Source organism: Hyperoodon ampullatus, assembly GCF_949752795.1.
Source record: "Hyperoodon ampullatus genome assembly, chromosome: 8".
NCBI classification, from domain to species: Eukaryota; Metazoa; Chordata; class Mammalia; order Artiodactyla; family Ziphiidae; genus Hyperoodon; species Hyperoodon ampullatus.
In genome coordinates this window covers 28,029,944-28,044,252 of record NC_136921.1, presented here as the reverse complement: position 1 = coordinate 28,044,252, position 14,309 = coordinate 28,029,944, and the positions used below count along the sequence as shown (strand labels likewise).

Here is a 14,309-nt window from a genome sequence, read left to right as displayed (position 1 = left end):
AAAAACTATGTTAGGATTGTATTTTCTTTCATTTTTCATGTTTCATATTTCCAGCTAATCTCTAGTAAGAGAGATCTTTTCCTGTCTACAGGCATAGCCTGCATTTTGCATTCCTGCCCTTTCTTAGAGTAACCCCATATTGGGGGGGGACACAAAAAGCTCATTTCTCTAAAGGAGCAATTAAACGTATATGCAGAGAGAGTACAGTGGCAGATCACTTCAATTGAACCATTATGGTAAAATTCAACTAGAGTCACATCAAGAATATCCAGAAAGTAACTATTCTGTTCTTTCCTAGCATTGTGGAGGAATACATAGAATTAATTTAAATTAAAATTAAATAATTCTGATTAATTATTCAATTACATTAACCTATTCTTTATAACTCTTCATGCTTATAGGACCCTTATATGAATGAAAAATCAGTGGTGTGTGCATACAAGTAATCAATGTATGCCCATGAGAATAAAATCCTTTTTTGCCAGCCTCCCACTTCTAGGGACTCATTTGGCTGAGCCTTGAAGGATGAACTGTGACAGACTAAACTTGGAAAGAGGACATTCTGTCAAGAGATAATAACATGAAGAAAGCATGGGGGTGAACCTGAAAATGTAACAAGGCCCTTAATATGGACTAGAATACAGTCTGGATGAAATGTAAAGTATTAAGAGAGGACTCAAAAATCAGAATTGCTACAAACCCTGGTTGCCTGGCTAAAAGTTTTGTTGTATTTAATAGGAAATAGGGAGTTTGGTAGAATTTTGAATAAGGCAGAATTTTAGGAGGATGATCCAGTTGATTGATACAATAATACATTTCACTTCCACTATGGAGTATGCAGAAGGAAAGGTTGTCATGTTCTTTGCATTAATAGAGAAAGTAAAAATTTTGATTGAAAGAAATTAACAAAGATTAGAATGTGATTTAGAGTTAATGTTGGATAATGGTTATTGAAATAATTTTTCCTTCATATCATTCAAATAGAAAATTAGTTCATTTGTAAAATAGAAGTTCATTATATTTTTTCTAGACAGTCTCTAAGATGTTAAAATAATTTTTCTTGGCATAGGCTTTAAGGAAAACAAAAGTCCAATGAAAATTTCTTCCCAAAGAAAGTAGTTTTTATTTCATCTATCCACAGAGAACAGAAAGTTAAACTCAACTCTGATAAAAAAAAAAAAAAACTAATCTGAAATAAAGCCTTATCCTTCAGAGCAGTCATCTATTTTTCTATTTTATGGGATGGTTTCTGAGGACTGCCTGTATTTGTGGAATTAACTCTCTAAGGTGTTATTTGCCAATGATCCTAGAGATATTTGGCATGAAGTATTTTGTAATTTTGCTAAGGCATAAATGTGAGTCACATGGCTCAGATATAAGTTGTCAAGCTAGAGTGTAAAACTTACTGAACATCAAACATTCACTGCCCAGAGTGGTTTTATTTCTGTCCACTCAACCATTAAGCAAAATGAATGTCATACTTTGCCTCATTTTAGACAAAAGCAGTATACCATGGGGCTTCCCTTGTGGCGCAGTGGTTGAGAATCTGCCTGCTAATGCAAGGGACACGGGTTTGAGCCCTGGTCTGGGAGGATCCCACATGCTGCGGAGCAACTAGGCCCGTGAGCCACAACTCACGCGTCTGGAGCCTGTGCGTGAGCCTGTGCGTCTGGAGCCTGTGCTCCGCAACAAGAGAGGCCGCGACAGTGAGAGGCCCGTGCACCGCGGTGAAGAGTGGCTCCTGCTTGCCACAACTAGAGAAAGCCCTCGTACAGAAATGAAGACCCAACAAAGCAAAAATAAATTAATTAATTAATTAAAACTCCTACCCCCAACATCTTCTTAAAAAAAAATGTTTTTGCAATTATGGAAATATGTAAAGAATGTGCTATTAGTGCATGTCAAATTGAGCAAACGTGGGTTAATGTTAATATAGTCTACCATCAAAAAAGGCCAGCTAGGGGCTTCCCTGGTGGCGCAGTGGTTGAGAGTCCTCCTGCCGATGCAGGGGACACGGGTTCGTGCTCCGGTCCGGGAAGATCCCACATGCCATGGAGCGGCTGGGCCCGTGAGCCATGGCCGCTGAGCCTGCGCGTCCGGAGCCTGTGCTCCGCAACGGGAGAGGCCACAACAGTGAGAGGCCCGTGTACCCCCCCCCCCAAAAAAAAAGGCCAGCTAGTTTTTTCAGTAGAAAATCTATGATTCTCAGGAAAATCAACTTTGAAGTTGGCCTTGAAGTTTTAGAATTTAAGATTTGAATCATCTCTAAATAATGCAAGCAATGTGTCCCCTTTGGGTTTGAATCATTTGTTTTGGAAATCATACAAATTGTCAAACAATTGATTAAAAGTTAGAGTCAAACAAATTTATGTAACTGAATTTGGAATTTCCATTTTTGCAACAAATGAGTCAGATTTAACATTTGGCTTTTGATCACTTGGTAATGTCACTTGATTGGTACTCTTATGATCTCTAAATTAAAATTTGTAAATGAAATATGAGACTCTGTATATCCCCAAGGATTAGAAAAATGGCTTAGATGAATTCTATTTCATTGCCAAAATAAATAGATCCTTATGGAGAATAATTTAAAGTATTATTATTAGAAATAACAAATCAAAATTATTTGCTTTCTAAAATTAACTTACCTGTGAGGTTTGAAATGTAGTGGCCCTTATTGACTTCATTATCTGCATCTACAATTTATGTGAAACTCTTATAGTGCAACTACACATATGGCTAGATACAGACTCTGTGATAGCCCCCGTTTTTTTAATAGGAATTTTTATTATGCCCTAAAGAGTGGCGCAATCATCATGTCTTCTGAATTCAGATTTTGACGAGAGGCCCTTCCCTTGGGCTGCCGATGAGAGCTGTCGATGATACTTCCCTGTAAGGAGCAAGCTATCTTGTCAATGTTAGGCAGATGCTGCAATTTAAGCTTTGTCTAGTTAAAAATAGTCAGGATTCAACGTGCTCTTGAATTTTTTACTTTTTTTTGCGAATACCAGGAGATGTGATACCATTCTTAGAGACATATATATATATATATATATATATATATATATATATATATATATTTTTTTTTTTTTTTTTTTTTTTTTTTTTTTTTGCTGTACGCAGGCCTCTCACTGCTGTGGCCTCTCCCGCTGCGGAGCACAGGCTCTGGATACGCAGTCTCAGCGGCCATGGCTCACAGGCCCAGCCGCTCCGCGGCATGTGGGATCCTCCCGAACCTGGGCACGAACCTGCGTCCCCTGCATCGGCAGGCGGACTCTCCACCACTGCGCCACCAGGGAAGCCCCTAGGATAATTTTATTAAGCTTTTTTTATCATATATAAGAGGATAAATTGTCCCCTAAAGCACTAAATACATGATTTCCCTTTAGCTATTGGGGGGTAGTTGTAGCCAAAGTAAGATAAAACAAACAAAAATAAACCTTTCCTTCCATTCTTACATTGCTTGTTGGCCCTCCAAAACATGCACAATTCAAAAACACATGAAAGAAGCTACAAGAGTTATTACTTTGCACATTACATTACACCAGAGTAATATCTTTCCAGATCTGGAGTTGCTATTACCTGGATTTGCTATTACCTTCAAGGTGAGTACTGGACTTGCTGAAAATAGAAATAGAACACCTAACCTCATATCTGTTGGGCCCAACCAAGGCCTGGACTACCTGTTCATGACTCAGTACAAGTCAGCTAGCTAGTGGTCCTTGGTCTTCTCCCCTCTAAAAATGGAAATAATGTTTTCACACCAAATCCAAGAATAATGGCTATTTATGAGCAGTTGTCAGAGAGAGGCCTTTCAAAAGGCTACCAAGCCAAACCAGCAAGGGAGTCATAAATCCTTTCAGCAGAGGAGGCCCAGAGCCTCCTTGTTGACCATCTTGGGAAACCAGGGCTTCTTCCCCTGGATGAATGAGAACCCTCACCTGTAGCATTCAGCCAGACCAATGTGAACCTCACCTGTTCTATGTGGACCAGTCATAGTCAAGTCAAGTGTACCAGGTGATTCACAATTGTGATGGGTGACACTTTAGGGGTTAAGGGGGAGGAGGGGGCACTGGTGTATCCTTCAGGATCCTGGGCTGCACTACACTATTGGCCCTTCCATAGAGTGGACCTGAGTCCCAGCATTGCCCACAATATCAGAAGCCTCCTCCTCACAGATAATTCAAGTTTTATTCTTTTCCTATATTGTTTCCAGATTATAGCAGCCTACAGCTGGGATATCTAAGGCTCTCAAGCATTTGGCCCTTGTGGGGGGGGGTGCAGGAGAAAAGGGGCTCATATTCATATGATAGATCTGCTCTTCAGTTTCAGTGTTAGTTTTTTCTCTTAAATGATTATGTAGGTGGAAGGGAGTTTGGAGCCTCTTTGGTGCTGCCCATTTCTGGTTCCCTATACCCAGCATACTGAAAGAAAAATGCACAGTGAAGTTACTTCCAATTCCTTTTAGGTTAGGATTTTAAACAAGAAGATTGATTTTAGCAAGGTTCAGTCCAGATGTGGTTCCAAGGATAACATCAAACATTCTGCTGGGGGTGGAAATGTAAGTAGAAGCTTCTGTTAGGAGCTGTCCTGACTGTGTGGAGCCATCTGCACAGCAGGCACTTGGTCTCCTTTCCTGCCTCCCTCCCAACCCACTCCCCCCTTCTTGTTGCTGCTCCACACGTCCCCCTGGTTTGGGGGCATGTTAGCCTTGCATTTTTGGTGATGGCCTTCCCATCCTTCCCTCTAAGATCACTGGCGAATTTCTTGCTTTTCTAATGGGGTACACCGTGGTTTTCGGGGAGATGGAAAACCCACTTCACTTGCCAATTTGTTTGCTGGCCTTTGGCTTCAAGGTATTTTCTCATGCTGTCTCTGCTCCCCTGCAAAAGTCAGCTGTGCACACACTTTTCTAGCTCCATTTAAGTTACTCTTGAGGCAAAGACTGATGTACTTGAAAGTACCCAAACTGTATAATGTCAATATTTTGTGCTTCATTATTCACGAGAGTTGGGTTATCATTTGGAATAATACGAAACTGGTGAAGCATGGCTCATCTGTAATTCAGTGAAAAGATTCAAGTCCCGGTATACTCTGTCATGATGGAATTTTTTTCCTGTCTCTTAAATTGAGTGAAAAGAATATCCTATGAGAGAAAGGGAAAGATGAATCCATGTTTCTCAAATGTAGTTGAGGAAGAGTTGAAACAGGCAAACTCAAGCTAAAGAAAGCATGGTTCTTTGTAAAATTAGAATAACAAAAAAGATGAACTGGGTGACTCTCTATACTACAGATCCTGTCACCTAAACTTCAGATTATGGCCATCTGTGACTCAAGTAATTTATAGATTATCAGATCCAGAATTCTCACCTATCTAATAACTCTTGGTTCCTTGCTCCTCAACTGGGCAGAGATGGAGTCAAGCAGTGAAAGGAGAGACAAGCAAGTGCCTTCTAGCAGGAGCTGTCACCTGATGTTCAAAGTAGCTCCACTGGGCGTGAAAATATGCCATGTGGGAGGACCACAGCAAGGTTTTCTGGGCTCTTTCCAGGGTGCAGGGCTAAGCCTCAGGCTCAGCATTTACACTGACAAGGTTGCCCTCCTTCCTGTTGCCCTGACTGTAAGCTCACACCATGTGGTACTCTCACAGAAGCAATCTTGGTCCTAGTAAATAATTTGAGGGTATCAGAGGGTAGACCCAGCTGCCCTCTACTACGGGTGCTGCCGGTCAAAACACCTACATGGAAAAGGATAAATTGAGATAACTAATGATCTCTAAAGTAAGTAAGGGAGCTTCCAACCTCCAAAACAGTAACCTGAAATTTCCCCCTAGTGAAGAATCACTTGTTCAAATGTGCAGATTCCCTGACGCCATTTCCAGTGTTCAATTAAGTAATTCCCATGTATTTCTGATGCAAATGGACCAGGAATCACACTTGGAAAGCACTGTTTCAAATATTGGGAGATGAAATAATTTCAGTAAGACACAAAGAAGAAAAAATGCTGTCATTTTATATTGATAATCTGGTGTGCAATAAAAATTCCATTTAGCCAAGACATGACAATAGTATTTTAGAAAAGCATGTTTAGAGCTTTCTTCTTCTTGTTATCTTAAAGCAGTGTTGGGCTTCTTGTTTCTATGAGCAAAGTTGGTCACTTTTATGTAAAAATCACTTTTTAAAGAATAATTTCTCTCTTCACTTGGCTCTTTGCTTATGGAAAGGTTTGACACGATGTGGCTTCGTTCTCTGGGTGGAAGCTTGCCTTATGAATCCAGGTGTTTCTATCCCCTTGTGGCATGATCTGTTTTCTGCTAATAAAATCTTCTATTCTAGGATTTTCCTTCACTTTGGTTTTTCTTTCCAACCAAACATGTGGGAGGATCTATGGAAGATTGTGTTTTCCCATTTGTGTGCATATGTTGTTGTATGTTGTGAGTTTGGATTTCTAGATTTGACGTATGATCTTGGGGGTTGTTTATGTCTAAACTATTTTAAGCACATTTTATGTGGTTCACACAGGTACAGATTGTCACCAAGAAGATAGACCTAAGCCACGTGACATCCAAATGCGGCTCTCTGAAAAACATCCGCCACAGGCCAGGTAAATCAGTGCTTTTTAGTAGTCTGAGAGATATTAGATTGGATTCAAGAAATTGACAAGCAAAATTTGTGTTGCTGTGAAATATCTAATTGGAAGGACTTTTCCAAATCCTGATACTTCATGCTTTTATTAATAGAAATTTACATTAGAAATTTCAAGGCATCTTCACTTGGACAAGTAAACTTAGTTACCACAAACAGGCCACGTATCATAGGATATGTTAAAAATTAAAAGGTACAAAAAAAAAAAGAGAAAAAGACAAAAAAATAAAAATTAATAAATAAAAATTAAAAGGTACATGAGATGCATTTATCTCTATGTACTCAACATGCATGTTGGAGCTCGTTGGAAATATATAGTCTATAAAATACATTGAGCCATGTATTTATACATAATACATGCACTGAAAGAAGCATTTCCAAAGAGTTTTCAAGAAATTGTTTTTCTACATTATGTGAAAAAAGGATTGTGCTTAAGCAAAGCTGAAAAAGTTAACTTTTCTGCTGAATTTCTCAGATCCAGATCAATAAGTATTGTGAATCCTCAGAATGCAATGTTTCCCCCAACTTATTTGACCATGGACTTCTTGTTTTTCTAGAATATCTCATAAGACTGATGCACTAAGGTAGAATTTCTACTCATCTTGCTGGGGATTTTTCCCTCCTTAATTCCCTCTAATGTATTGAGTCACTTTTTCTGAGTATCGTGTATTATGTTTTTGCTAAATTCCACCTTTGTGCATATGTAAATAATGGACAACTGTCAAATTTGTAATTTTTCTTGAGAATATTTTGACAATTTATATATACCATTGAAGAACAAGAGGAAGCAATTGGTTTTAAGCATCTATGCTTGGCATCTTAATTAAACCAGGTAATACGTTATTCCTATTAATCATTGTCTCAAATGTTATCAAAACAAGGTATAAAAACAATTGAGCCCAATGAGATTTCTGACCAGGAGATTATTAAGAAGAATTTATTAGTTGAAAAACAAAGGTAGATAGGATATGTTTCAAAATAGATAAATGAATTGGAAACATATCTAGAGATCAGGCTTCTCTTTGGCAAAGGGTGTTCATAAGGCAAGTCAAGGAGTTAGAAACTATGAGTAAGGAATCTCCATTCCTGGTTTCAGAATTGCTACCCTGGAATTAGCTCTCTGTCACTTAGGAAACAGCAGGGATATGTTCCCATGTGGGTATCTTCACAACCCCCCATCTATTACTTAAGTCTACAAACATTTAGTTGACTTTGTACTGTGTCAACAGTATGACAGAAGTATTTGGCTACACTGCCTACTTTCTTCCAGAATACAAAAGACAATATTGGATTCTTTCATTCCAGACAGTAAGTATACATTTAGTTAAATTAACCTGGGGTCTTGATGCACAGAAAAATCTTATATAGATAAGAAAATATTCTGTGTATGTTTTACTGGTCATAAAAGGCTACTGTCATGGACTCCCACCTTTTTCTAAATCTAGCTCTTACTTCGTAATAAATGAACCAGATGACTAAGTTCATAAAGATGTACTAGCACAATGATCCTTGACAATAGCAAGCTTTTCACAAAGTTACTTTGGATTGTGGAATATCTAAGGAGAAAATAAAGGAAACAATTTGACACCTGGAGCCACAAATTGAAATATCCAGTCTTGTGGACTTCACTTCGGGACATATGAAGCTTGATGGGGATTATAGTCTTCTGCAGTTACTGCTCCTGATGGGGCCAGAATTTTTCAGAACCAAAGGCAGAGATGTCTGAATTCAAATGGACTTCTCTAAGAGTTACGTAAAAATACCTAGTAGGACTTCAACAGAAATAGACTCCTCAATCTTCCTTTTCTGAATATATTTTGGGTCAATGTTACATTGTTATTTTTTTCTCTCTCTCTCTCTCAAAATACAGTTCAAAAAACTTTTAACAAGGTTACATAGACACAGTATATAACCATAAAAGAAAACTTGAAAAGACAATTTCTATCAGAGGCCACCAAAAAATAGAAAAGTAAGATCCTAAGAAAGTTGATCTCATGTAGCTGAAAGCTCAACATCTTCTAGACTCTAACCAATATAATTATGTTTTATGACTCACACTAATCCTGTAACAACCAACAAGTGAGACCCATGGGGCCAAGTAAAATGTTGGAAGGATAACACTCCTGCAGTTATGCATCTTTTGAGGGAAGGACAACTACATGTCTTCTGTAAGCATGAGTTAAATAACATCATGCACATCCTAAGCCTTCAGCAGGAGAATGAATGAATCTTCAAAATTTAATCCAGTAACACCATACAATTTCAAGGGGCCCCTGGCCAGGTAATTGGGTGTTAATATAAATGTCCAGGTATCACATGAGAAAAACACCACAGGCCTAAGTGACCTGTAAAGTTTTAACAGACCTTTCTCTCGTCTACAGAGATAAATAAGCAGCAAGAGTCCAAAATTGAAAAATCTCTTCCATGTTTCCATAGAGTCCCTCAGGTATTTTTCCCAAATCAAAATCCCAAGAGAGATGCAATGATAGTAGAGGGTCACATGGCTTACCACTGGCCTTCCAAAAAAATGCATAGAGCCAAAACCAAGTTAATAATGCAAGTCAAAGCTAATCTCTTAGGTGGAGACAGGTAAAGGTGTCTAATCCAGCTTCCTTCCAGGTCAAAGACATCAGCAGACAGGCTCAAGAACAGGCTAAAGGACAACAGATACCTACTCAATGTAGAACTCCTTACATTCATAAGCCTGAGAAAGGTGTGCAGAAATGGGGAGTGCCACAGAAGTGTGGCTCATGGCACTCTCATCTATCAGCAGATCCTTGAGTTTCAGACTAATTAGCATTTAAGGAAATGGCATGGTCAAAACTCCATCTCAGTATTATCAGATCAAAGTCAGAGTCACATTGGTCCTACGGCATCTGGAAAAGAATGGGATCTCCTAAGAGTCTCTTCCTGTCACTCCATCTGCTAATTAAAATGGAAGCTCTTAAGCAACTTAGCCCCTGACTCCAGTTTCATAAGTCAAGCTATCAATGCTGAAAATTGACAAATGGTAATATTACCCACATGCACTCCATTGCTAGGCTAATAGTTCTTTGAACAAGTGACCTATTACCATTAAGAAAAATAAGAGCTTCATTGCAATTTAATTTGCTCCCTTAGAAATAAGAGACTAAGTGTGCCAAGTTTGAGAAAGGATACATAAGATACTTTCATTGTGTTATTTTTAGAGTTTTTATCACACAGACAAGAAAAACCCCTCTGATATTTTAGGTTAGACATGAGTAGAGGAGAAAGGAATTAACATGTAGAGCAATCCACGTAATGGTACAAAAAGGATGTCACTACCGTAGCTGGTGTGGGGAAAATGGCATAGACTAGAAATTCTAAAAGATTCCTTTCACATCCATGGTCGGAGGGGTAGTAGAGGTCATTAAGTTTGTCGTTTGCCATGGTCTACCTACTATAATCATTTTGGGGAACTAGTCACCACAAATATAAGATTTAATTTTAGCAAGGCATTTAAAAGCCTTTCTCCTCTCCTACGTAGGTGGTGGGCGTGTGAAAATTGAGAGTGTGAAACTGGATTTCAAAGAAAAGGCCCAAGCTAAAGTTGGTTCACTTGACAATGCTCACCACGTACCTGGAGGTGGTAATGTCAAGGTAAGAAACAAGATCGTGAGCCGATCTTGCCTTTTTAAAAAATCCTTCTGAAATACTCTTCATCAAAATGGGTCCCAAATTGAAGGCCTGGACATCTAGAAGTAGGGATGGTAAGAGCTGAATAGAAGTGACATGAGTGTCAGCTCTGGGATGTAGAGAAGGAGCTAAGCGACAGTTAAGATGCTTGAGTTAACGAGGACTGATGCTTGTCTTAAACAGATTGACAGCCAAAAGTTGAACTTCAGAGAGCATGCTAAGGCCCGTGTGGACCACGGGGCTGAGATCATTACGCAGTCCCCAGGCAGATCCAGCGTGGCATCCCCCCGACGACTCAGCAACGTCTCCTCTTCTGGAAGCATCAACCTGCTCGAATCCCCCCAGCTTGCCACCCTGGCCGAGGACGTCACTGCCGCACTCGCTAAGCAGGGCTTGTGAATATTTCTCGTTTAGCATTGAAGTAATACTATTTAGGCATGAGCTCTTGGCAGGAGTGGGCTCTGAGCAGGTGTTATATTCATTCTTTACAAACCATAAAATAAATAATCTCATTCCCAAACTGTAATAATTGTTACAATTTTATATTAAAAAAAAGAATAGTATATGCAGAAATTGACTTGATTTCCATTTGTAACAGGAAGATACTGGCTTTACATGAGTACAATTGGACAATTATTTTTGCTCTGCTCTGTTTTGCATGGAGTAATATTATTTTAAAAATTGCATTTCTACCTTTCATGTGCCTGAAGGCTATCCACTACATCCTGAAAGGCCTTGTTAAAATCCAAGCTGCTCATTTCACTATTTTGTTGCTGGGTGAAAAGGTAAAAAGCTGCCCATTGTAACTTATTACAGGTTAAATTAAATCAAGGAGTCTGATTGCAGGAAGGGAAGAGCATGTAAGAAATAAGTTTTTTTTAAAGCGTTATTTTGTATAAATGGGAAGAAAGATTCAATTAAGTTATTAACATTTGGGACCTGGATAATTATATCAGAGTATAAGTCAATCCAATAAATTATTTAACTAATTAAGAAATAGTTATGACACATTTGAGCTGTGGTTGAGGAAGTGGTATAAAGTGCATCTCTTAGGAATGAAGCACTTTCATTAGGGTGGACTCGTGTCTGATTAGAACATTGGTTGATCAGCTAGATTTGTGTACACACTACCAGTTTCACACCCCCTTTCCATCTGTTTGATACAGTATTATAGATATAAATATATATATATTTCTCTGTGGCCATTTGTGATACTTCCTCATATACTTGAATATTATACTTCCTTATTCACAGCATCTGTGTCTCCTGCACCCTTTGGTGTTGCAGTTTTAGGTATGTGAAAGTAGGTGTTAGCAGGGTTCTTTCCCTATTAAAAAAAAGTTTAAAAACACAAAAAGTTTTAGCATGAAGTTGCTTTCTGTAACAACTCAAAGCTGTAACCCTGTTTTAGTGCCAGATACAAGTCTCTCCCGTGATGCTAGAAAAAATTTGTTTTTCTTTGCTTTCACCAACATGGAGTTTGTGGGGGTGGGTCCAGTTATACATAAAAGGGTTTATAGACTGTTGGTGTAAGATTATGGATTTATCTTATTTTGAATCACAGGATAGTTTGGGTTTTATTCCTGTAATCATTCATGAAACAGACTTCTTAAGATTTCTTTTTCTTTTTTTTTTCCATTTGCTAAAGTTGAAATTAACAGTGGGATTTGGGGGCATGTTATCCCATTCTTCCAAATAGTACCTGTTTATTAAATTATCTGATAGAAAATGTTTGACCTCCATATGCAAAGATCCCTTGATCAGAAGGGAAAAATACGGTATTTTGAGAAGCTATAGCTATAAAACATTGGAGGTGCAGATATCTAAATCAGTTTTTTCATAACTCCAACATTGTACTCTGTAAAGGAACACTATTGTTTGTCAGTAGATAATACCATTCTGACTTTAGATACGGTCTAGAAATCACAAATCTGTTAATTAATTCATTTTACAAATCATTCATCTTAGATTTATGAATAAGCAATGAAATAGTCAATAGCCTGAATAAGGCAGTGGGTTACCAGGCTAGATGGATGCTTTTTAGTATTTTATCTGTTCTTTTTCTTGCTCAGGGATGGTAGGCTGGATCTGAACAGTTAAAGGCAAATGGTCCAGTAGGCATTTGATTCCTTTGAGCCAAATCAGTTCTTGAATATAAAGGAGGAAACGATGAACATGGACTGAGGCAACAAGCTAGTATAGTAGCATCTAAGAAAGAAGCCAAGGGATGCAAAGACAGAGATGCGGGTGCCATTTTGTGACCCGTTGGAAATTACAACCAATGCGACTTCCATAAAAGAAACTCTAGGAGCAAAAGTGCACCATTCATTCTCAACTAAGAGGTTTTACATAGGCAAACATTTCTGAAACTATTTATAGATCACTTATTTTATAGGACAAAGATTTAGAAATGACTGATTAGGACTGTGGATGTGTCTGTTTTCTGCCTAATTATTGCTGTGAGGTTTCATTTGTCCCATCTGGGCATTTTATTCATCAGCTTCCCTTGAAATGCACCAGAAATAGGAGAAGAAAGAATAGGAGTGTGGAGACTTATGGTATTTTCTTATGTGTTTGGTAGTGTTAGATAGTGATTAAAGCTGAAGTTAACAGCTGGTTAGAACAGTTTTAACCTGTGAAACAAGTATTTTTTTTCAACCTGGTTTAAACTTTTTATAAGCATTAAGAATAAGTAAACATGATCTACATATTAAAATTGTTTCTTACAAATACATGTCTAAAATAAAGATTATGTAAAGTACCAAGTTATTAGATTTGGCATTAAAACAAAAGTTTACTTCAAATCACAGCAAAATTATAATGAATAAATGCCCTTGCTTTGTATGGAAATACAATTCTTTATAAAAAGTTAACAAAATGAACCTGATAATTTGTACAAGTAAAAGAAAGAAACACAGGCTAAATGTCTTCTTATGGGGATAAGGGGTAGAACCCATCTTGCCTTTACACTCAAGATTAACGACACAAATTAAGCTTTTTGAACACCACTCTTGTGGGGACATCCATACGCTGATCTAGAAATTAAGGCTTCATAGTTCCAATTCTAGATCTATTAATGCCAGTTTCTCTCTGGCTTTAGCCTTTGAGAACCTGTTTAAGCAAACATAAGTAATCCAGAGCTGTGAAGAGTTAAAAGGCCCACTCACTCTCTCTGGGTCACCTGCAACCAATAATTGGGTACGTTACAATGATGCAGGAGAGATCCGAGTTCATGATGAGTCTCGAAGGCCATGTTCATTTAGGAACCAACTCTCTCTGGATTCTCCTGCTGAGTTCCAGCAGGGTGATGGGCTAAATTCCCACCCACAAGCAAGACACCTGTGTAACACTAACTAGGTATAGCTGAAGAAGGCTGAAGAGAGAACTTGGTTAAATGGAAAAATGTACTGATGGTAGCTGACCTTCTCCACACACTCATATAGTTATAGAGCAGGAAATGGGATCATCAGCCAAAATATAATATCATGTCAATATTATTAAAGAAATAATCTCAATGTGGTTGATTCTGACATAGCTGCAAGTATAGTATTTTCTCCTATTTTTCATGCCACAGAAAGGAGGAAAATAAACTATTCATGGTCTAAGTGGCCAGAAAAGATAGATCCATGGCTTGGAAAGGCAAATTCTAGACATTCCTTCAAAGACTGATGTGCTAAAATCAGCTTTGATGTTTGTTTTTTAACACCTAGGATTTTTAGCCTGGGTATGTAGGTTGAGGCCAAGTCCCTAGCAGGAAAAAGCTTATTTTTAGACTCCTAAAATGTCAATCATGAAGATCTACTTCAACTTTAGCAAAAAGAAAAAAAAATCAACAAAAAGTATACTCTGTATGCTGGGATTCCAAGGTTCCAACATGCCGCTACAAATCTGTGGGGGGTTTCTTTCTTCTGATAATTCTAGAGCCTGTTACCATAGAAAGGCATTTCTTCAATGGCTGATTGTAGTTAGTTCATGTTTTTCAAGCAAAATTTGCAAATGTATTTGTTG

The 14,309-nt window shown here is 38.2% G+C and overlaps 1 protein-coding gene across 29 annotated transcripts in view; it reads left to right on the top strand.

Annotated features, from left to right (window-relative positions):
* MAP2 (microtubule associated protein 2) overlaps positions 1–10,700 on the top strand; it is a gene marked incomplete at both ends in the record, with an annotated part of 74,785 nt that extends 64,085 nt beyond the window's left edge. For 24 of the 29 annotated variants that reach the window (XM_079710091.1, XM_079710090.1, XM_079710078.1 and 21 more), the window contains 3 exons: positions 6,522–6,603; positions 10,153–10,265; positions 10,485–10,700. In XM_079710091.1, the coding sequence (XP_079566217.1) occupies positions 6,522–6,603; positions 10,153–10,265; positions 10,485–10,700 (411 nt within the window). Of the gene's footprint in view, positions 1–4,468; positions 4,562–6,521; positions 6,604–10,152; positions 10,266–10,484 lie in introns of all 29 variants that reach the window. The other 5 variants (XM_079710082.1, XM_079710087.1, XM_079710080.1 and 2 more) reach the window with 1 other exon arrangement.
* Between the last annotated feature and the right edge of the window lie 3,609 nt (positions 10,701–14,309).